Raw genomic sequence first — 25224 nt, forward strand, 5'->3', positions numbered from 1 at the left:
CACCCACCTCCCTGGGTGTGAATCAGCTACATGATTATCGGGTAAGTTTAATATTGAAAAATGTTATTTTTATTAATAAAATAAATTTTTGAATATACTTACCCGATAATCATGATTTAATCGACCCTCCCTTTCCTCCCCAGAGAGAACCAGTGGACCGAGGAATAATTGAGGAGGTGTCAACAACAAATGATTGAGTACCTGGCCACAGGTGGCGCTGGTAAGTACACCCCCTTCTAGTATTGTGATAGCTGGCGTATCCCTCCATAGAATTCTGTCGGGCAACGGAGTTGACAGCTACATGATTATCGGGTAAGTATATTCAAAAATTTATTTTATTAATAAAAATAACATTTTCATTAGTAAAATAAATTTTTGAATATACTTACCCGGTGATCATGAATTAAAGGACCCACCCTTCCTCCCCAATAGAGACCCAGTGGACCGAGGAGAAAATTGGTTCTGTGTTGACAAGAAGTACTTGAGTACCTACTCGACAGATGGCGCTGTTGATGTACACCCCCACCTGTATAGCGATCGCTGGCGTATTCCGCCAGTAGGTTTTTTCTGTCGGGCAGCAGAGCTGCAGCTACATGATCACCGGGTAAGTATATTCAAAAATTAATTTACTAATGAAAATAACATATCTCCAAATTGGTTGTTTCCTGCTCAAGGATCAAAGTTTAATGAGGTGAAACCCAATGAAAATAAAGTACTGTACAAATTATATGTCACTTATGCTTGCACTTGACAGTTTTCAAACTGTAAAGTCATCATAATTGAAGATAAAGCTTCTTTACGCCAGGGAGAGAAAATCCAGAGAGAGATATTTATGAAACCAAAACAAACCCTCTTGACCTTTACAGAATTTGGGTTAATGGCCTGACAGAAGCTTTATCAAAATTCTGCACAATTTTAAAAATACAGTACTTCTGCAGTGTATAAGGAAAGTGCCAAAAGTAGATCCTGTAGTATTTTATTTGTATGACTGATGTCCTTTTTGGAATTCATACTGTATACGTAAATAACTTCTTAGGATTATTTACATACTTTGAATGAGCAGTACAGGATGTAATGGTAGAATTAGATTAGGAAGAGAATTTTTTTCTTTTTGCCAAAAGGAGAACACAGGTCTCAATCAACACAGGAACCAACAATGTAGAAAGCTATGGTTGGACAAGGTTCTTTTTTGATTCTCTAAAAGCCTTGGATACTGGCTTAAATAGAGTGACCGCAGCATAGAGGCCTAGAGACTGAATATGTTCACTGTTTAGCACTTGAAGGTTGATACAGTAAGTCATAGGCAAAGTGAATGCTGAACGGGTATGCCTCGTTTTCCATGATTACAGGGAAACTGGCTCTGTTGTTGTTACTCAGCGATGCCTCCTTTTGTAGCCTTTTGGGTGGAAGGAGCTAACTCAAGCAAAGATTGATTCTAAGCTTTAAAAAGAGGGGTAGGTTGTTAAACAAGCAGTGACCAAAATTACTAGTGTTGTGTACAAAGCATATTAGTAGCAAGGTTACTAAGATTGGGTGGTGGGCATGACTGTGTTATTTTCATGCCTACCATGTTAAAGTAGTATCCATAAGATGATATAGACAACAATAACCACCTAAACCTTATTGACGAATGTGAGAGTAATAAGAGTCGAACGAAACGGCTGCTTTACTTAAAAATTCTTATTCACTGTTCATTGGTTAAAAGTAAATGCATAAGTAAATTTGCAAATTGCCTGGCAAAATAAGATGCCTCTAGACAAAATATCTTTCAATTTTCAATCTACTGTGTATAGATAGACTGTTAGTCCTTTTCTTCTGACTACAATTAGTTGTTGTTTTGAGGAAAACAATGACCAGTATTTTATAGGTCTAAATCTTATTTTAATGTTAATCTTTTGAAATGGGTGTCACACAAATTTGCATTAGTCTCCTGTGTTAATGAGCATTTTTGAAACAGTAACCACAGTCCTTAGGAAGACTTTGTTGTGCCCATGAATGAATTTGGTGTGTTTAGGGTCGAAACTATTATTGAAAAACTCAGAGATAGAAAGCCCCTGGGTGCAATGTAGTGGCTGCTGAGACGATTTTGACCGAAAATGAGGTGGCTCCCAGAATGCTTGCAAGATTATCTGGTGGGATTGTGGCATGAGGAGGCAAAGCCTAATGAGTGGGAGCTGGGAGTGTTGGTGAGGGTGGTACGGGGGGGGGGAGATCTGGCTGATTGTAATAATTGCATCACACTTACGTCAGTTGTCATGAAAATGTGTAGTGTGCTGATCCTGAAGAGACTAGAGAGAAAGATTGGTGAGGGGGGGCAGTTGAGCAGGCAGAATTTGAGGGGTTGGGAGTTGTGTTAACAACATTATCACATTGGGATATGTTGTGCAGTGATGTGTTGAATATACAGTATCCACTTTTGGTTGCATTTGTTGACTGTGAAGGGGCCTTTGATGGTGTGCACCGGCCAGTTTTGTGGAGTTCCTCTTAAATGTGTTAATTTGTTTGGGTCTGTACATGAGCATAGTGAGTGCGAAGTTAATGTTAATGGAGTCCTATCAAATGAATTTCCAGTGAACAGTGGAGTACTCCAGGGGAATGTATTGTCACCTATGTTTTGTCCTCCTTATGGATTTTGTAATGCATGGAGCAGTTGGGGATGGTGGAAAAGGATTGGACTAGATTGGTAACAGCAAGTTGGTGGACCTAGAGTATGCTGATGACGCTGTTCTTGAGAACGGAATATGCAATAGAAGATGAAATATCATTGTAAGGAGAAAGGATTAATGAGGTGGATTTATTTAAATATTTAGAAACTATGATTGCTAATGCAATGTCTTTGGAATTTGAGTTTCATGAAAGATTGAAAAAAGCAAATCAGACAATGGCTAGGTTAAATAAAATTTGGAAATCAAATCGCCTGAAATTACATATAAAACTTGGGCTATATATAAGTTAAGTGAGATCGGTGTTACTGTGGCATGAGTTATTGTAGGACAATGAAAAAATATCCAACAGGTTTTGTACATTTAAGGACAAAGCCCTCAGAATGTTATTGGGAGTTAAATGGCAGGAGAGAATAAGAAATAAAACTATAAGAGGGATTACTCAAGTGCCAATTGTGGAAGAAATCGTGGTGATGGGTAAATGGAGATGGTTTGGGCATGGTCTTTGCACTCCCATAGAGAGATTAGTTCAAACTTTCAACTGGGCTGCACTAGGCACTAGAAGAGTAGGAAGACCCAGTCCTACATGGCTGAGGACTATGAAGCGTGAAGTAGATGATGAACGGAGAAGTATTGATTTAAAAGCTCAAGTTAGAAACGACGGGCGAAATCTAACTAGGGGAGTGAGGGCCTTTGTGTCAATAGGCATAGTAGGAGATGATGATGATACTTTAATTGATTTCCAATATTGTTTATTCAGATGTGAAAAGTTTATATTCATTGCTTTGATTAGTTTTTTCTTACTGTACTTTATTAGTCAATACATTTCAATATACAGTATGTCACCTTAAAGTAATTTCAACTTTTAGATATCATTGTTTTAACTATATATTGTACTTCCAGGTGACTTGTAACTGGCTGATATTCCTGAATTCACGTGTTAAGATATATCAAATAACAGCACTATAGCAGCTAAGGTATCTTTTACTTTACAACCAGCAGGTGAGAGTGGTAGCCTTTACCCACTGCCTACCTTTCTCCAACTGAATACTGAAATGTGTTAAATTATCAACAACCAAGCCAACTGGTGTTGGGAATACTCCTATAAAAGACATGGGTTTTATTCTCAAAAGGACATATAAAGGCAGTAAGCAATACAAATTGGGTAATATACTCTGCAAGAACCTTAGTACTATAGACAGTACAGTGTCTTATGCCAGGTTCACTGTAGGCAATGTTCCCTTTACAGGGGAACCACTTGATAGGTTCCTATTAGTAGTTTCCTAAGGGATATTTGACCACAGTGATATTCCCAGAGAATTTACCTTTAGGTCTCCAGAATTCTAACTCCTGGCGCGAATATCCTTAAAATTTCTCTTAAGAATATCGCATAAATCAGGGGACGTATACTGTATCTTGATACGACACATAGAAATCTTCACCCTGAATAGCATTTTCGCCTCGAGGGGGGAGAGTGGCAAAAATAAAAGGGGAGCCGTTATCAAGGTTACCCTTCCTCCCATAGTACTATTGAGTATCTAGATGGCGCCATGTTCAAGATGACGGTTATTCCTAGTAGCATTGAGCATGGTGCTACAGATATAGTAGTTTCGGGAGGGATCCTGCCAAGGCCTTTTCTATAGAAAAGGAGGGCGGGTCCATCAGGATGACATGGCTATCTCACCCAAAAATAGATTTTTCGCGTCGCTCAAAATCCGTTTTTTGGGCTCTTCCTGTCTGTATAGATTGCCTTAGCTTGTGTAAGACCCAAGCCATGTCGTCCTCATGGAAGTTTACAGAGAATTACTAGAAAGTACTGTATCTGTGGATTTTCATAGGTGCCTTAACCTTGGGACAATTTTCTATGGTCATCTGGACCATTGAGACAAATAATGTTACCGTTATCCGTCATTACCACTAATCATAGACAATGTTAGTGCTTCCTGCCCCCTACAGGGAAGAGTCATATTAGACAGTAGAAAAGGGGCCTCAAGGTTAGCATATATTGTATGAACAAACATAAGTATACACTAAATATACAAAGGGTCTCACGGTTTGTATATATTTTCGGAACAATTAAGTGTCAACTATATCCATTGTTTGTAAGCATACAATAATATGAGGTATACTTAAATAAATAGATAAGAGAACTCGGGCATATTTAATGTGCTAATTGCAGGGCGAAAAAGGATGCAATTACACTCTAATAGACATTTATTTTGAATAAATGACTAAATGAAATAACAAGTGTAACAAAAGTAACGAGTTAAAGGAATTATACGTGCAACGTATACAGAAAATATTTTCCTCCCTGAAAAGGAAGAAAAGATGAGTGGCACTCTAAACTGAAAATTTTGATAAATTTTCCCAATATAAATTCTGTAAATGTTGTATACTATCAACACTGTGTACTATGTACACACGGCACAAGTGTTATCTGTATAATTTCACACCTGAGATTTTGAACAGTCTTGGTGTCACCATGGTGGCACTCACTTAAAAGGTATCGCACTGCAAGTGTCAACACCTTTCCACCCTAATTGATAGTCCAAATCAATTAACTGTTCATCGCAGCACTAGACGACAGGTTTTAATACACTACCTGCCACCACCACATATTGCTTCAGTTCGTGGACTTGCTTAGCGTAGTGTTTGTAGACCACTCTGGATGATCTCCATCCCGTATATGAGCGAAGAACACTCAAAGTCCATATACTGAAAAAAGTTCAGTGATAAAGCAATTTTTCTCGGATCATGATCTGCGGTGTACTGTCAGGATCCGCTCTGCGAATGAAGTAGGTGAGCTTCGCCCTCAGTTGTTTTAGGGATAAGTTTGATCCTGAGGTTTCTCCTTTGAAGAGCTGTCCTCCCCTGAAGTCTGAAGTTCTCCAAAGATAGACCTTTAGACACTCTACTGGACACAGAGAGACATCTACCTTCAGAGGGCATATTCTCCAGGGACCCCATCTTTTAGTGGGTAGCTCGTTCTTGGCGAGAAAAATTGGATCAGGAAAGAGATTCAGTTCTCCCACTTCTGTGAATTGAATGTGGCCCTCATCTCTTGATAGGGCTACTATTTCACTAACTCTAAACCCTGAGGCTATAGTGAATAGGAAAATAACCTTCTGGGTTAGGTCCTTGAAAGAACAATCTTCATTGTTCACAGATGAAGCATAATGTAGGACCTTGTCCAAAGACCACGAAATGGGCTTTGGAGGAGTAGCAGGTCTAAGTCTAGCGCATGCCTTCGGGATCTTGTTAAAGATTTCGTTCTTCAGATCCCCTTGAAAGGCGTATAGAAGAGGTCTAGTCAGGGCAGACTTACACGTAGTTATCGTGTTGGCTGCCAGACCTTGATTATGAAGGTGGACAAAGAAGGACAGACAGAAGTCTATTGAAATTTCTTTCGGTCCTTTTGCTTTAACAAAAGCAACCCACTTTTTCCAAGACGATTCATATTGTCTTCTAGTTGACTTAGACTTGTATTCTTCTAAGAAGTCTATACAGTACTGCCTTTTGAGATCCAAAATCTTTTCTTAACCGCTAGGGCGAGAGAATCATGAAATGAAGGTTTTGGGTTCTCTGTGATAAAATGAAGATAGTTGGCTTCTGAACCCGTTGAGATAGTGCTGGATTCGGTACAAGGACCAGCCTCAGCCTCAGTTCCATCCATAGAGGGAACCCGTTGCTCTTGGGCCACTTGGGAACCACTAGAGATGTTGTTCCTTGGAAGGATCTCAGCATGTTGAGGGCCTTCAGAAGGAGTTTGGATAGAGGGAACAGGAAGATCTGGGTTCATTCGTTCCAAACTAGGGACATGGCGTCTGTTAACTCCTCTAGAGGGTTCCCATATGGGGCTACATATCGAGGTAGTTTCTTGATTACGTTCGTCATGAAGAGGTTGATCTGCAGTTCCGGGACTTGTTCCAAGATGGAAGAGAATGAGTCTGCGTCTGTAGACCATTCTGCTGACTCTATCGGCTTGAGCCTGAGTAGAGCATCCGCTGTCACATTGCGGATCCTTTGTAAGTGAACTGCTGATAGGTGCCATCTCTCTAGACAAAGGATGGCCAACTTCGCATGGATTATATGGGACGATCTCGACATCTCACTATCACTTCGTTGTCCAAGATTAGCCTGAAGAGGGCTGATCTGCGAGGGGAGAGTTTTTCCAACGTCAAAAGGACTGCCAAGGCTTCCAAAATGTTGATGAGAAAGGCCTTGAACAGAGATGACCAAGTCCCTTGGACTTTCCTCTGATGGGAGTAAGCTCCCCTTTCTTCCGTCGAGGCATCCATATGGATAGTCATCGATGGCCGAGGTGGTTGCAAGGGCACGGTCCTCATTAGGCCCTTGGCCTTCAACCATGGGTTGAGAAGTAATCGAAATAAGGCCGATATCGGTCATTTTAGAACTCTTTGAGCGTTTGATGCGTATCTTCTCCAGACTCTTGACGCATTTTTTAGCTGTGCTCTGAGCACTGGGTCTGTTACTGCTGTGAACTGGAGAGAGCCCAGTACTTCCTCCTGTTGGCTTCTTGAAATCCTGTCGGATTACAGTAGTCTCTTGACAGACCCTGCGATTTCCCTCCTCTTCCTTGGGGGAGTGGAGAGATAATGTGACCTTAGGTTCCGATGGTTTTTCAGCCATTGAAACCTTTGAGCTGGAGAGAGTCGAGACTTCTTGAAGTTGATTTTGCATCCCAGATGTTCCAGGAACTGGGTTACTTCTTTGGATGCTTGCAGACCAGCCGTTTCGGATGCTGCCCGCACCAGCTAGTCATCCAGGTACTCTGCTACCTGAACAGTTTCTAGACGTAGTTGTTACACGACTGCGTCTGCAGGTTTCATGAAGATACTTAGAACTATGTTTAGTCCGAGGAGTATGGCTCTTAGAAAATACTTTATCTTCTATAACTTGAATCTTAGTAGGAGGAGAGGAGGCGACTGACTAGAAGGCACCAATAGGCATCTGTCAGGTCTCTCGAGACTGTGAACGCCCCTTTTTATAATAGGGTCCTTAAGTGGTGAAGGATTAACATCCTGAACTTTCTGTCTTATATGAACTTGTTGAGTGGCGACAAGTTCAGAATGACTATGAGTTTTCCCGAGTCCTTCTTGAGAACACAAAACAGCATTCCCTGGAATTTGATGGACTTTGCCTTCCTTATAACCTGTATGCTCAAGAGCTATAGGGTATATTCTTCTAATACGGGGTTGGTGTGTTGGAAGAGTTGAGGAAATGTTGATGGAGACTTTTTCCGTTTCCATCCTAGTCCAATCTTGATTAGGCCGTGAACCCAAGGATTGAAGGTCCAACGATCCTGAAATTGTTGGAGCCTCCCTCCTACCGGAAGCGTCTCCGTGCTTCGATTGACCGGAGGATTTACCTCCTTGACCGTCTACCTGGGGCACCGCGGTCATAGAAACTGTGGGATGTTGTTGAGCAGGCCAAGGGGAAAATCTAGACTTTTTCGTCTTCCTTTTAGGTTTGGGACCCACATCCGGGGAAGACTTCCTCTTTGAAGAGATACCGTACTTCTGGAGAAGGTTCCTATTCTCCGTGATGGCTTTCTCGACTACCTCTTTGACTACTTCATTCGGAAAGAGGTCTTTACCCCAGATATTAGAAGATATCAGCTTCCTGGGTTCATGTTTCACTGTTGCAGCAGTGAACACAAACTCTCTACAGGCTCTCCTAGCCTTCATGAAAGCATACAGGTCCTTTATTAGGGTGGCCATATGCATTTTGGCCAGGAACATGAGCATATCTGGGGTACTTCGTTGGCCTGCACACATCTCTATACATTTTTGTAGGGATAAAGAGGCTGCAAGTTTCTCCTTCGTCTCTTGTTCCTTGTACCGGAGAAAGTCAGAAAGTTTAGGGAGATTCTCGCGAAACTGTCGTCAAACGATGTCTGCGTCCAGTTTCCTTACTGAGAAGGTTAGGTGGATTTCCTTCCATTCCTTCTCCTGCCTGGGGAAGGCTAACGACAGAGGCCTGCACTCTTCTAGTGCAGGGCACGGTTTGCCTGCCTCCACTGCCTTGGCAACTGATTTAAATGCTTTCAACGTAAAGGGGAAGGCTATTGAAGCAGGTGCATGAAATGTAGGATGAGTCTTGCTCAAGGCAGACACTTTCAACACTGAATAGCCCGCCTTTCTCTGGCTACTTGACAAGAGAGCCTGTGCCTTATCGTGATTGAAAACCATGACCTCCTTCGGTTCCGTCTCCTCTGTTGACATTGGTTCATGCTTCAGTCGAATGAAGCAATCAGGGTAAGCGTTAAAGCTTTGAAAAAGCCTGAAAATCCACATTCACTGCTAAATAGAACAGACACTTGTGATTCTCTTTTCATTGCAGACTAGTCTACTAGGAGATCTGGATAATAATGGAGACCTCAAAAGAAACTCTGATCCAAGATTCACTTAGTATCCAGGGTTGTCTGTTTGGACAGGACGTCCACTACTACACCGAGAGAACCCGAAAGTTGTATCAGGGAGAGAAACATATCTATCTCCCCAAGGAATTTGATAATTAGGATAATCACTGCAATGAGAGTTCTCGAGCAAGATATTCCTCTCCTGATACAAAAGACTGCTTCCTGGTTGTTGGTGGAATTTAAACTTCCTTGTCAAATTGAGCGCCTTTATCGTCATGAGAAGTCCCATCAGTTCCAACACATTTACATAAAATTCTGTAAATTGAGGAGGCCATTTCTTGAACAAATAGGTCTCTGCTTAATGACCTCCTCAACCTGACATGAATGAGTATGGATGTCAAGGGAGGGACCAACAGGACAGAGATGGAGAGGGTCTTTGGTGATTTTTCTTCAATAAACTTATAGTTTGCTCTAGAACTCTTAGAAACTTTAGTTGTTCCATAGCTCCCTTTTCTAGCTTTTTTTTTATGACAAAGGAGTAGAATTCCAATGTTTTGCCCTAAAAAAAAAATTGTTGGTAAGGGAGTTTGAAAATCCACTATCAATCAAGACATTTTTAGCTAGGCCTAAAGCTCTTCACTTTTCTGTTAGTGAAGTATCAACTTCATGGGTTTATCTACTAAGGATTTAGGGAAAAAGAAATGATATACAGTAGGGGGGTCACTATAACGGAATTACTATATTTTTCGCTTCTCTAGATTACAAGCAGCCAACATGTACACCTGCCCTCTAACTTTGCTTTGACAAAGTTATAAAAAGCCTCTTAAGTAGGCTTACACTAACATTACCATTGCTGAGAACTTTACCATTACTGAGTTGGCAATCTGAAGTTTAGCATTAAATTCTGCTGTCATAAGAGAATCTCGACCAGACTGAAAACCAACGGCCAACTGATTGATATCCTCATGAGCTTCCCATTTCTTGGGGAGAAAGACCTCGCAAAAACATAGTAAGGTCTAAGAGTCCTCGGAACTCCTTACGATAAATCCCTAAAAATGAATTGCATTCTTATGTAGGGTGAAACTCCTTTCAGCAATACTGTATATCCCTGATAGATTTTGATTCCATCTTTACCATTTTGGCCAAGAAGGGCATTTTCTCACTTGGCACATTCATCCAAACCACAAAAACAGAGAAGACCGTGATTGATGAGTAACCATTTCGCATCCGAGACTGCATCTGCAAAACTGTTAATAGTAGTACACTTGTGCATCATCAGTAGAACCTCCCTAGTAGCTAGCTGGAGATGGTTTCTTTATCTTCCAATGAGATTGAGGAAAAATCACAATTTTCAAATTTCACTTTGTTGAAGGGAAGATTGAAGCCCCTTCATCGAAATTCAAAATTTTCACGGCGTCAGATTTTGTGTTGGAATGCTTCAAAGAGATGTTTTATGGGTATGTATGTGGTCAGTGCGTGTTTGCACTCGCCAGCTATAATTATAGAGGATATTGAGACATTAAAGATTCTGTGCCACCCCTGCCCACATAGTCTAGGGAACCTTCTTCAGTGGCCAGAAATAAGTTCTTTGTCCTGAACACAGTCTGTGAAGAGAGACCTAACATGAAATTTACCAACATTATGGGTGGGGGTCAAGGCATTAAAATTACTGCCTGCCCCTGACTATGGCTCAAGAATAATCTAGACCCCGGCTAGGAGACCCGAGGTAAATTCTCTCACCGCGTTGTCTCTCCTGATCCCACGAACAACTGGATGGTCTGTTCCGTAGAGCAGTGCAAGTTTCTGATAAAACAATAGCTTGGACACATTGCTCTCGCCCCCGTTTTATTTATGTTCAGAGCTCTGACTGCTCCGGGGGATGGTAGCAGTGGACTTACTCTCCAAGCATATCATAACAAGATCCTTTGCATCCTCAGGGGAAGCTTAGCTAGGGACCCTTCTTGAACATATGATTTAGATGTATTTTCCATAACCTCAATGTTCAGCAATACATCTTGGTTACAATAGCCTCTAAACTATGTGGTTAGAGGTTAGTGAAAGTTTTCCACTCTCTGAGGGAATGCATTTAGGAGCCCTGTCTCCCTTTGCAAAGAGAAATGAAATAACCTATATACTCTTAGGGCAAGTGTCCTTAGGAAATCCCCCTCGATCATGTGATACACATGCTCTGATGCACTGCACTTGCCCTGTCTCCTTTGGTAAAGAGAAACAAAATAAGAACCTATATACTCTCAGGAAGCGTCGCTAGGAATCCCCCTTGAGCATGTGATTTTGCCGCAACCTCAGCATAATGTAAGACAACACTTTATTACAATCCTCAACTGGTGGATAGGAAGAAACATATCTTTGGATAATTACCTTGAAAAGGCACATTCAAGTTTGTTGACATTCTTTCAATGGGTGCTGTGGTACTAGGGCTATGATGAAGTACCTGGCAGTCTTACTACAGGAAGCAGGTTAGTTTCCAGCCACAGAATTCATTACTAGGAAGAACACATTAGAAGAAATGACACCTCATATACTTGAAGCCTTCCCTGGGGTGTTCACCCCATAGTAAGTGTCTCAATCTATTTAGTGTTGCATACTATATATTATCCTCTTATTTATATGTAATGCATGATGTTAATGTTACTAAACCCCTGACAATTACCTTTTGGGAACTGATTAATCAGCCTTGCCTCATTGTGAGCCGGGTATGATAACTCCTGGCAAGTTTCCTTGATCACTCACTGTTGGTACTAGTAACTAGATCAGAGAAATTCTACCTCTTAAGAATCGGGAGCTTAGTCTTGCCTCTTTTCGAGTCGGCTACACTACACTGTATGATTCTTGATTGATCTCTTGCTGTGATTTATAGCAATTAGATTTGTTCAGAGAGGAAGGTTTTTACAAACCCTTAACTTCACGGAGAATTCCTCCCTCCTAAGGAAGACTCCCCATTAAATGACTCGGAAGTTTGCATTTGCGTAGGAAAAAACTACAAATTTTTCCTAGCTATGCAAACCTAAGTCATTTACCAAAGGTCCTGCCACACTCTGGCAAGTCTTCTACCAGGTGAGTATAGTGAAGATGGGAACAACCTACCGCTTGCTCCTTGTGCATGCGCTGTGTTTACCCAGTGCGAAGCATAACGCAACCAACCAAAATTTTGGTTGAACTGGTCATAGACGACGTGATCAGTAGTAACCTCATTAAATGACTTGTTTGAATAGCTATGAAAAGTACAAATTTATTGTATTGTTTAATGTTTAACTTCAACTAGTGTCAAATTTATTTCTTGCAGAGAAGTATTTTCCTCCTAAGCTTAAATTCAGAAGGCAACCAACTGGGTAACAGTTGGTTTTTTAGTATTATACATACTGAAGGTTAAAATAAAATGAAAAAACAATAAATCAGACATAACTTTCATTGTAATACAAATGAATGATGACACATCAAACCTGACATAAAAAAAATGACTAGAATGACAGTTCATTCTTTTCTGGATCTAAGTGGAATGTAACATGTCAGTGGTATGAACCCCCATATCTTTTAATTAATTAAATGTATTATCAAAATGTTAACATTATTGACTGCTATTCTCAATTTGTTAAAATTCTGCAGAAAAAAAAAAAAAATACACTTGTAGAATGGAAATAAATTACCAAGGATGTAATTATCAAACCCTAACTTCATCCCAATATACTAAGTATTTACTTATATAATACAAAGACTCACTGATGTCCATACTTCAGAGTAAAAACATTTTAATACAACTCTGCTCCCTATATTAAGGCATATCAAACTCTTGAAAAAGTCTTATTCATCAAAAATGAGGAACTCTTAATTCTAACAATACATAGAAACTATCTTACATGTCTTGCTTTTTTTATTTTTGTCAATGAAAAGCCGACTACTTTATATCACACCATGATCACGGTACACTTTTTTGCTCGCATGTAAAACCGTCTAGGAAACAAATGTCAAATACCACAAGCTGAGAAAGTTGTAGTCGAGGCAGAAACTGCTTCTTGGGGCTTATTGTGTTTTTAGCACACAAAATTGGAAATTCTTTATCCTCATATTGCCATTATATTCAAATGCAATAGATATGGTGGAAGCACTAATAATGATCAAACTTCATTAATATGATGATTTACAAGCCTTGGTCTTCTCCGCATTGAAAGGCTGTATCTTCTTCTTTCTCTCCAAAATTCTTTACGTGCTGTGCTAGACCGAAGATCAAAGATATGTTTGCATTTGTCAAGAATTTCTTGACCAACTTTGGCTTCACACTCAAACACATAGTCCTTGAAGCGATTCTCGCCACGACAAGTAAGTTGAATTTCCATTTTCCCTGTTGGTAAATAAAAAAATATCAAATTCCACATTTACGGGTTCAAAACCTTAAATTATTTGGTAAACTTCTTAACTGGTAAGTTTATTTAATAGACTAAATTTGTTAAGACATATAAGTTCATTTTAGTTCATTTTCCACACGTCAAACAGATCAGTAAATTGATTAAAACTGAGACAAATATGATCAAACCTTTTTTTTCTGCTTTCCGAGAGCAATCAACGACTAGTTCCATATTGTAGGCAACTGGATGTGGACTACGTAAAGGTAACAAACCACCGCCAACCTTTTGCTGTAGAGGATGTACCTCTAGTTTGTCTCCTGATATGCCTATTAAAAAAAAAGGGATGATTACAATTTTTGCACTAGCACTTTTTAAATTTTTGTAGGTATAAACTTCCATTTATACTATATGTAAAGCAGACTTAATTTATTAGATTTTACCAATATATTAATTTCCTGCCTTTATACAGTATCACATGCTATTATTTCTGGTTATTAATATATAATCACTGTAATCTGTAAAACTATTTTAGTAGTACCAAAGTAGAGTAAGCACAGTAATATGATATGAATTGAATTGAATATAGGATTTAGGCATTAAGCCAAGCACTGGGGCATCAGTAATATGATATGATTAACATGACATTATATGTACAATAATGTGTAGCCTTGAGACTTCTAAAATATAAAATGTCCTTTTATCTGACCAGAATTTGCATGTAAGAAAGGCTGGTTTGTTCTGACTTGTAACTGTCCATCTTGTTAACTTCTCAGATTGAAGACAACATCGAAGCAGCTTAGGCCTTTGGGACCTATATGATAATGGTAAACAATAAAGCCATCAATCAACAAGGAAAGGAGGAAACCATGGAAAAATGGTGGGCTGTGAATCATGGCACATAGGCATGCCAGAACAATTTACAATGGAGGCACAAACCTACAGCTTCCTGGCTGGCATACCAAGATAGCGGCAGCGAACCACAGCACACTAGCAGGCCACAAAACTGCATGCTGGCTCACCAGGATGGTGGCAGTGAACAACAGGACTCTAGTGGGCCACAAACATCTGCATGCTGCTATGCCAGAATAAAGGAAGTGAACCTGGCCATACCTGGATGAAGGTAGCTAGCCAATTATGGTGTGGAAGCCACATGGCATGTGGCACTCTAGGAGAATTGCATCATGCCAGGATGGAGGCTACGAACCATGGTATGCTAAGATGGAGACAGCAAATTAAGGCACACCAGGATGTTGAGAGCAAGCCAGGAGAACCTCAGCACACATATACCAGCATGGAGACAGCAACCCACAGCAGGCTAGCAAGCCAGGACTACCTTTGTACCCAGCCATGCTAGGCGAGTATCAGTGAACCATTGCGTACTGGCGAGCTAGGATAGAGGCAGCATATCATGGAACACTGGCAGTTTAAATTGAAGACTGAAGGCAGCCATGCCGGAAGGAGATCATGAATGCGGTGAACCACGAAAAACTGGCAGGCCAGGATTGAGACGGTAAATTACAGAGCACTTATGTGGCACAAGTTCCGCAATGCTGCAATGAGGCAAACCACAGATTGACATCAGGCGAGATCATGAAAGAAGCAAACCGGGGAGAGCCGGCAGGTCAGGATGGAGAGTGCACCATAGAAGACTGCCAGGCCAGGTAGTACACTCCGCAATGCTGGCAAAGGGCAAACCATGAAAGTTGGCTGACAGGATAAGATAGTGGCAATGAATTATGGAATACTTACTGGCAGGTTAAAACACCTGTGAGGCGGCAAACCAGGTAAGAACGAATGAATGAAATGATCGTGCTGCCAGGCATTTAAGGAGTCGGCAAGCCAGGAAAAGCTAACAAACCAGATGTTGCTAGCACACTGGCATGGATCTAGCAAACCATGGCATGCTGGCATGCCACGAGAACCTTGGCACACCAGAGTGAAAGCCACTAATGAACATGCCACTATATGCATACAACAGGAGTAAGCTCACAAACCATGGCATGGTGGCAGCAAACCACAGTACACTGGCATGTTGGGAGAACCTTCACTTGAAGACACGCCAGGATGGAAGCCACAAAATTATGGCACCTTAGGAAGGAGCCAGTGAGCCATGGCATGATGATAGAAGGGAGTTGGTAGACAAGAATTGGGGGCCCAAACCATGGCATGCTAGCAGCAAGGATTCGCAAACTACCGGGTGATGGAAGCAAGCTAGGATGGAGGAGACTATCCACAGCATGATGGCATGACTGAATGGAGGCATGCAAGCATAGCTCGCCAGGATGGTGATGGCAAATTTGGCGTATCACGGAATACTAGTAGACCTGGAGAACTTCAACAGGCTGTCGTGCTACGATGGAGGTGGCAAATTAAGACACACTGGCAGCAGGTTGGAGGTGGAGGTGGAGGCAGTGAACAACCGAAAGCAGCAAATTGTGGAGAGCGGGCAGGATATGATAGGGCAGCAAACCACAGAAATATGGCAGAAGTGCACCACAGAGCATTGACAGATGACAAACCACAGAGCATTTTCAGGCCTAGATGAGATTGCAAACCCCAAAAAGCAGTCATATGAGTATGAAAGGGCCAGTAAACTATGGAATGGTGGCTGGCTAAGATGGTGATAGTGAATTTTGGAACTCTGGCAGAGGCTATAAGACACTTATGAGGTGGTGAACTAGGGACAGGAGAGGGGGGGGGGTTGCTGGCATACAACAAAGGAAGCAGCAAGACACAAAAGTCTAACAAACCAGAAATTGTTGGCATGACGAGATAGAGAGAAGGCGAAGCACGCAATGCTGTCATGCCAGGATGGTAGCAATGTGACACAACAGGGATGGAGGCCACAACTCACAGCAAGCCAAGAGAACTTTGACACACACCAGAATGACGGCAGTGAAGCAAGGTATTCTAGGATGAAGGCCATAATGAACCATAGCATGGTGGCAGAACTCCACAGCTAGAATGGTGGCCATGCATTAAGACACCAAGTGGATGCAGCAAGCCAATGAGGTCATGACACATAACCAGGATGGAGGTCCTGTTCTATGTCATGCTAGCATGCCAGAATCATCTTGGCAGAACAAGATGGAGGCAGTAAACCACAGAGCAATGGTAGGTCTGGAGAACTTCAACAAGCTGTCTCGCCCGGAAAGCAACGGCAAACCACGAATGGAGACCCTTCAGGTTCAAGGCAAGGAACCAGGGAATGCTAGCAAGATTAGATGGAGGCTATGTACCACAGATGGCTTACCAGCCAGGATGGCAGCTACGAATCATCGCATGGTGTCCTCCCAGGATGAAGTATGCTAACCACAGCACGCTGGCATTCCACGAAAACCTCGGCACAACAGGACGGAGGCAACGAAATATGGCACATTAAGATAAGAGGCAGCAAGCCAAGGAGGACATGGTACAGCAAATCACACAGCACTGGCAGGTCTGAATGAGTCACAGTAGGATAGGATGAAGGCACGTGTGATTGGAGACAGCGAATGACTGCCTGGTGGCAGGTCATGATGGAAGCAGCAACCCATGAATTTTTAGCACTCCACAAGAACCTTGGCAAACCACAGAACAATGGATGGATTTGGAGAACCACAGCATACTGGACTCCACGAGACTCTCCGCACGCTGGCACATCAGGATGGGAGTGGTGAACAATGGCACACTATGATGGAGGTGGCAAAGCACACTGCACTACCAGACCACTGCTATGTGGCATACAAGGAAGGGTTTACTGAAGACTGGTAAACCAGAATTAAAGCAGACTGTAGCACCAACTACTACCTAGCAGGAGGGTTACAGCGAGTCACAGAATATTGACACACCAGGGAAGAAGGGCCATGCTAGGGAACATTGCCAGACCAGAATTGAGGCCCTTTCGGTTGCAGAGATCATGGAACACTACCAGCCAGGATGCAAATCGCGTACCATGTTGACTTATTGAGTTGATGGTGGCAAGCTATGCGGAATGCTGGCTGGCCAGCAAAGAAACGAGCCGTAGCGTGCCAGGTTAGAGGCAGGGTTCACTGAGCATAGCGAACCATAGGGTAGCTAGTTGGCAGGTTATGATAGAGGCCAAGTGTTATGGAGATATAGTGGCCAGGATGGAGAGATTAAGCCCCGGAACACTAATATGCCAGGATTGGAGGTGCATGCCATAGAACGCCGACAGGCTAGGATGGAGGCAGTGAACTATATTTCACCAGGAATAAGGAAGTGAACTATGTTTCACCAGGATCGAGGTCTCAAACCACAGAATACTGGCACGACAGGATGGAAGCAATGAACCATGATTCACCTAGACGGAGGTGGCAAACTGTAGAACACTGCTAGATCAGACAACTTCAACAGACAGCCTTGCCAGGATGGAGGCAGAAAGCCACGGAACACTTGCAGGCCGGAACGGAGACTATTACCAACATAATGCTAGCCAGCCAAGATGTAGGTTGTGACCCACAAGGATGGACACGGCAAGCATAGAAGGCTGCTAGGACAGAATGGAGGTCCTGGCGAGCAAATGAAAGCTGGCAGGCCAGGAAGGAGGACGTGAGCCACGTTAGGTTTCCACGCAAGGCGTACCTCGGCCCTGGCATGCTAACATGGCGCATGATAGCATACCAGGATAGAGACAGTGTGCCATGGGTTTGGTGGTGGCACTCCAATGATGAAGGCAATGAGACATTACGGATGAAGACGCCATGAAAAAGAGAACCTCAGTAGCAAGCTAGTGTGATGGCAATAAATTACAGCAAGCTGGCATGCCAGGATCGAGTTGGTGCCAGGTTGCATCCCTAGAAAGCTGCTTGGCAAAAATCTAGAGAACACTGGGAGGAAAGGCTGGAGCCAGTGCATCACAGAAGTGTCGGCAAATATGGAGATGGCGAACAAAGGAATGCTGGCAGGGGTCTAACTACTGAACTCTCAAGCCTAGATACCGAGGAAAACCACTGAATGCCTTCAGGCCTAAAACAGATGGCTAACCACAAAAAAAAGCCCTATGGTAAAATGATAGACCAGGATGGAGGCTGTGAACCAGAACATTTCCAGGCCAATATAGAGGCAGTTAACCACAGATATTGCTAGAACAGGAAGCAGCATACTAGGGAATAAGCTGGTAGGCTAAAATGGATGATGTAAATTATGGAACACTCGCAGGCATTTACCAAGGTACCGGGAAGCAACCCTGGAAGAGTCAAACCAAAAAAAGTTGACAAGTCAAGATAGAGACAGCAAATGACAGGATTTTGGGCAGATAAGGATGAACTCGCAACCACTGACGAGAAAAATGAGAGAGGGCGTACATTGAAGGAACCAACGACAAATTTCCGGGATAGTGGCGGCTGGTCATAAAATCAATGTATCCATGATATTGCATATTGTAGCTTGATTAATAAACACTAAATTGTATTCTGTTTGCTGATTATATAGAACACAGAAACCATACTATTAAATACATTACATAACTACAAAATTGATTTATTTATTTTGGCCAAGTCATTGGAAAATGACAAGACAGTTCAACATTTTTAATAATCATATCATATGAAATGAAAAATTCTATGTATTTCTTATTCTTTGAATATATGGATATGAGGAGCTTGGAAAATAGTACAGAAAAAGATGTAAGTTCCAATTTGTCATTAGGCAAATTCCTCCAGATTGGACTAATCAAAAGGGGAAATTATAGTACAATACCTCTCTTTTACAAAAGAGCCAATAGCAAACAACGAATTTAATCCTCAAATATTTCTCTCATGACCAAACAACCTTGGACTTGGATATTCATGAATATATCTTCGGATTGCCATAATCAAATAATAGCCATCTTTTAGTATATCACTCTGGGTAGAATAAAAAAAAAGAAAGAACAAGGCAGGAAGCAATGTAGCTTTAGTAAAATGGAAGCTACAAGGAACCTTTAACAAAGACAAAGCCTGGCACAGCTTCCATTAAGACGTCGCCTAATATGAAGGTGTTCGTATAAATTTTAATACTGTATTCGTAAAGTGAGAAGCGTTCCTATGATTTTTATTAAAGCAACAATGTAAATTAACTATTCTACTACAGTAATGAATTTTAAAAATTCAATGCTTCCTCTGATGAGTAAAGTAGAAAAAGAGGGTCACAATGGCTGAATGAATAAGCCTTGTTTTGTTAAAATTTCAGACTAAGAATACAGAAAGTTTTACAAGAAGTGCAAAGCCAGAATAAATATACTGTATTTTGCTTTTTCGTATAGTATTGGCTTGTCGTATCGTTATCAACTTGGTAAAAATCAATTCTCTCCTGGGAAGCTCCATGAACTAAATACAGTACTACTTTCCTTGGCCATTACAAGAACTGAACTGTAGTCGCTGATTACAACATAAAAGCTTTATCACTGCGCAGTGTATTGTCTCCAGTTCCACGATCACTAAGTTGAAACAAATTTTCCCTATGAGGAAACCGTGAGATATCATACTCCTCACATCAGTTATTCAAAACAGTAATTTCCTTATGCAGAAATGCTAACCAGTTCAGCAGTTTAGCTAACTTAAAATGCAGTAAACACTTATTACTGTAATTTTTTGACTGAACCACTGTAATGGAGAAAATGAAGAATTGGTAACTGTCGGCATGCTTACCATTAACTGCTAGATAGTCTCAGTATTTCACTGGGGTTGTGTATTAGAAAATGGGAATTTTTTTTATAATATGTATTAGAAAATGGGAATTTTTTTTTATAAACTTAGGGTTGTAAACGTCTATAAACCAAGCTTCTGGAGAAAAAGCAATATGAAATTCTGGCAAGGTTCATAAAGATAATGCATATATAGGACAGAAAGAATTACATAAAACTTTCAATGATACATACCGAGGCATGCTTCACATTTTCCAAATTTGAGCAACCACGTGACTTTGTATGACCTATACAAAACCGCCTCTACACTTGACATGTTATTTCCAGTTGTATTAACTGGCATCTCCACACGTTTACCTAAAAAAGTGAAATGCATATCATCAGCATGAGTAACCTAAAAAAAAAAAAATAAAGACCATCTTAACCCTTTTACCCCCAAAGGACATACTGGTACGTTTCACAAAAGCCATCCCTTTACCCCCATGGACGTACCGGTACGTCCTTGCAAAAAAATTTTATAAAATTTTTTTTTTCATATTTTTGATAATTTTTTGAGAAAATTCAGGCATTTTCCAAAAGAATGAGACCAACCTGACCTCTCTATGACATGAATTAAGGCTTTTAGAGCAATTTAAAAAAAATATACTGCAAAATGTGCTGAGAAAAAAATAACCCCCTGGGGGTTAAGGGTTGGAAATTTCCAAATAGCCTGGGGGTAAAAGGGTTAATAGCTAAACTTTAAGAGTATAGGAAGGACTGTGACGTTGTGAAGTGAAATAAAAGTAGACGAAGAATAAGGCTAAACAGCATAATTTGCTCACTCAGCATCATCATCTAGTGATTGTAACCAATCATTTACTCATTATTATAATTCTTAAGACATACCTATAGAGTAAATGTTTGGCAAACAGGCAGTTTTATTTGTTAACAAAACTGGATCATTATTATTCAAGTGAATTAATTTATCCATACCTACTCACTTCTTTAGAATAGTGAAAAAGAAAAACTACCTTTTCAAGAGTCTTGAAATGAGGTAAATTGAAAACATACTAAATACTGTATTGTATAAAATGAAAAAGTGTATGTCAAAATACAGTGACTCTTTATAAGTAATTAATTAATCCAATGTGCCACTGGTAGAGGTATAAGAAGTATTATCTCCTTAGAAAAATAATGCTTTTTCATAATTTCAACTGTAAAATTAACTTTTTATGATATATGATTTTAAGCATATTAACCCTTTTACCCTCAAAGGACGTACTGGTACGTTTCACAAAACTCATCCAAACTGCTATTTACATTTTTTTTCATAATTTTGATATGAGAAACTTCAGGCATTTTTCAAGAGAATGAGACCAACCTGACCTCTCTATGATGAAAATTAAGGCTGTTAGAGCAATTTAAAAAAAAAATATACTGCAAAATGTGCTTGAAAAAAAAAACCCCCTGGGGGTTAAGGGCTGGAAAGTTCCAAATAGCCTGGGGGTAAAAGGGTTAAAGATACCTTACAATTATTTAAAGTTTTGTACATGAAAATTTCAGTTAACTAAAATTCTAAATTCTGAAGCTAACAACTTCAGAATTAGCCCGACAGAAGGTATGTCTCTCCTATAAGGGGAAAAAAAAAAAAAAAAAAAAACGTAGGCTAAGGCTCTACAACAGTATACTAATGTACATATTTTTATTTGAACATAAGAATATAGTATACTTTTGTATACATTTCATGTTTGAATTATAGCAGCTTAAAAAATCAATATAGAGTATAGCTTAGATTTTGCTAAAATTGGGACTGCTACCATTGATGATAATTTTCTGGTGAAACTAGTGGTGCCTGTTGTAAAGAAGCTTTAAATAAACTGGTTCTTAGAATGAACAGGGATGTCTGAACATTCCCCATTCAGCCCCAAATAGGCCTATATTTTAGTTTTTTTTTTTCTTAAAAAGTATAAGCAAGGACAATAGAAAATTATACTTTTGATAATCAATTTAACAGCTAAAGATATTTTGCAACATTAATACAAATAAAAAATAGCCATTCTTAGAATAAAATGGACAGTAATCGATGATGCGAGTTAATGGAATTCAAATTTACTAGATAATTAATGAAATGGTCCCCTCCAAGCATGAAACTTATTTGTTATTTTTCAATTTCTTGTATTTGATATGAAAATTTTTTTTATCATCATAGGCTGTTCAACAATTTTCAATAAAGTTATGCAAACACTGAGATATGGACACAGGTTTAAATATCTAAATATTCAAAATAAATATGTTATTTTCATTAGTAAAATAAATTTTTGAATATACTTACCCGATGATCATGTAGCTGTCAACTCTGTTGCCCGACAGAAATCTACGGTCGGGATACGCCAGCGATCGCTATACAGGTGGGGGTGTACACAACAGCGCCATCTGTGGTCAGGTACTCCAGTACTTCTTGTCAACACCACCTCAATTTTTTCCTCGGTCCACTGGTTCTCTATGGGGAGGAAGGGTGGGTCAATTAAATCATGATCATCGGGTAAGTATATTCAAAAATTTATTTTACTAATGAAAATAACATTTTTCAATATTAATCTTACCCGATGATCATGTAGCTGATTCACACCCAGGGTGGTGGGTGGAGACCAGCATACATGTTAACAAAGAAGCTAAGTATCCCGTATTTCATTTTATTAGTTATTCAAAAATAACATAAAATAAATAAGTACCTGGTAAGGAAGACGACTTGAACCATTACTCTGCCTTTATTAAGTACGTCTTCCTTACTGAGCGTAGCGGTCCTCTTAGGATGCTGAACGACTCTTAGGTGCTGAAGTATAAAGGGCTGCAACCCATACTAAAGGACCTCATCACAACCTTTAACCTCGGCGCTTCTCAAGAAAGAATTGACCACCCTCCAAATCAACAAGGATGTGGAAGGCTTCTTAGCCGACCGTACAACCCATAAAATGTATTCAAGAGAAAGGTTAAAAAGGTTATGGGATTATGGGAATGTAGTGGCTGAGCCCCCGCCTACTACTGCATTCGTTGCTACGAATGGTCCCAGGGTGTAGCAGTTCTCGTAAAGAGACTGGACATCTTTGAGATAGAATGATGCGAACACTGACTTGCTTCTCCAATAGGTTGCATCCATAACACTCTGCAGAGAACGGTTCTGTTTGAAGGCCACTGAAGTAGCCACAGCTCTCACTTCATGTGTCCTTACCTTCAGCAAAGCAAGGTCTTCTTCCTTCAGATGAGAATGTGCTTCCCTAATCAGAAGCCTGATTTAGTAAGAAACTGAGTTCTTAGACCTTGGAAGAGAAGGCTTCTTGATAGCACACCATAAGGCTTCTGATTGTCCTCGTAAAGGTTATGACCTTTTTAGATAGTACCTAAGAGCTCTAACTGGGCAAAGTACTCTCTCCAGTTCGTTCCCCACCAAGTTGGACAGGCTTGGGATCTCGAACGACTTAGGCCAAGGACGTGAAGGAAGCTCGTTTTAGCAAAAAACCGAGCTGCAAGGAACATGTAGCCGTTTCAGATGTGAAAACTATGTTCCTGCTGAAGGCGTGGATCTCACTTACTCTTTTAGCTGTTGCCAAGCACACGAGGAAAAGAGTTTTTAATGTGAGGTCCTTAAAAGAGGCTGATTGGAGAGGTTCAAATCTTGATGACATAAGGAACCTTAGGACCACGTCTAGATTCCAGCCTGGAGTGGACAACCGACGTTCCTTTGAGGTCTCAAAAGACCTAAGGAGGTCCTGTAGATCTTTGTTGGTGGAAAGATCCAAGCCTCTGTGGCGGAAAACCGCTGCCAACATACTTCTGTAACCCTTGATCGTAGGAGCTGAAAGGGATCTTACGTTCCTTAGATGTAACAGGAAGTCAGCAATCTGGGTTACAGTGGTACTGGTTGAGGAAACTGCATTGGCCTTGTACCAGCTTCGGAAGACTTCCCCTTTAGACTGATAGACTCTGAGAGTGGATGTCCTCCTTGCTCTGGCAATCGCTCTGGCTGCCTCCTTCGAAAAGCCCCTAGCTCTTGAGAGTCTTTCGATAGTCTGAAGGCAGTCAGACGAAGAGCGTGGAGGTTTGGGTGTACCTTCTTTACGTGAGGTTGACGTAGAAGGTCCACTCCTAGAGGAAGAGTCCTGGGAATGTCGACCAGCCATTGCAGTACCTCTATGAACCATTCTCTCGCGGGCCAGAGGGGAGCCAACCAACGTCAGCCGTGTCCCTTTGCGAGAGGCGAACTTCTGAAGTACCCTGTTGACAATCTTGAACGGCGGGAATGCATACAGGTCGAGATGGGACCAATCCAGCAGAAAAGCATCCACGTGAACTGCTGCTGGGTCTGGAATCGGAGAACAATACAACGGGAGCCTCTAGGTTATCGAGGTAGCGAACAGATCTATGGTTGGCTGACCCCACAGGGCCCAAAGTCTGCTGCAAACATTCTTGTGAAGGGTCCACTCTGTGGGGATGACCTGACCCTTCCGGCTGAGGCGATCTGCCATGACATTCATATCGCCCTGAATGAACCTCGTTACCAGCGTGAGCTTTCGATCTTTTGACCAGATGAGGAGGTCCCTTGCGATCTAGAACAACTTCCACGAATGAGTCCCTCCCTGCTAGGAGATGTAAGCCAAGGCTGTGGTGTTGTCAGAGTCCACCTCCACCACCTTGTTAAGCTGGAGGGACTTGAAGTTTATCAAGGCCAGATGAACCGCCAACAGCTCCTTGCAATTGATGTGAAGTGTCCTTTGCTCCTGATTCCATGTTCCCGAGCACTCCTGTCCGTCCAAAGTCGCACCCCAGCCCGTGTCTGATGCGTCCGAGAAGAGACGGCGGTCGGGTTCTGAACAGCCAAAGGTAGACCTTCCTTGAGAAGAAAGCTGTTCTTTCACCACGTTAGAGTAGACCTCCTCTCTTCGGAAACAGGAACTGAGACCGTCTCTAGCGTCATGTCCTTTATCCAGTGAGCAGCTAGATGATACTGAAGGGGGGGGAGGTGGAGTCTCCCTAACTCGATGAACAGGGCCAGCGATGAAAGTGTCCCTGTTAGACTCATCCACTACCTGACTGAGCATCGGTTCCTTCTCAGCATGCTCTGGATGCATTCTAGGGCTTGGTAGATCCTTGGGGCCGACGGAAAAGCCCGAAAAGCTCGACTCTGAAGCTCCATACCCAGGTAGACAATGGTCTGGG

General features: G+C 41.3%; 1 protein-coding gene and 1 long non-coding RNA gene across 2 annotated transcripts in view; one reads left to right on the plus strand and one right to left on the minus strand.

Moving 5' to 3' along the window:
* The window catches only part of LOC137640266 (uncharacterized), a 51618-nt gene extending 37248 nt beyond the window's left edge, over positions 1-14370 (plus strand). The window contains exons 2-3 of the long non-coding RNA XR_011044321.1: positions 3567-3665; positions 14180-14370. This is a non-coding gene — a long non-coding RNA (uncharacterized lncRNA). The remainder of the gene's footprint in view (positions 1-3566; positions 3666-14179) is intronic.
* Positions 12455-25224, minus strand: part of Sin1 (SAPK-interacting protein 1) — a 75730-nt gene continuing 62960 nt past the window's right edge. The window contains exons 9-11 of the mRNA XM_068372861.1: positions 20266-20388; positions 13595-13732; positions 12455-13402 (exon numbers count right to left, since the gene is read on the minus strand). Coding sequence (XP_068228962.1) covers positions 13179-13402; positions 13595-13732; positions 20266-20388 — 485 coding nt within the window. The 3' untranslated portion in view covers positions 12455-13178. The remainder of the gene's footprint in view (positions 13403-13594; positions 13733-20265; positions 20389-25224) is intronic.

The sequence above is a fragment of the Palaemon carinicauda genome, chromosome 4, assembly GCF_036898095.1.
Source record: "Palaemon carinicauda isolate YSFRI2023 chromosome 4, ASM3689809v2, whole genome shotgun sequence".
In the NCBI taxonomy this organism is placed as follows: Eukaryota; Metazoa; Arthropoda; class Malacostraca; order Decapoda; family Palaemonidae; genus Palaemon; species Palaemon carinicauda.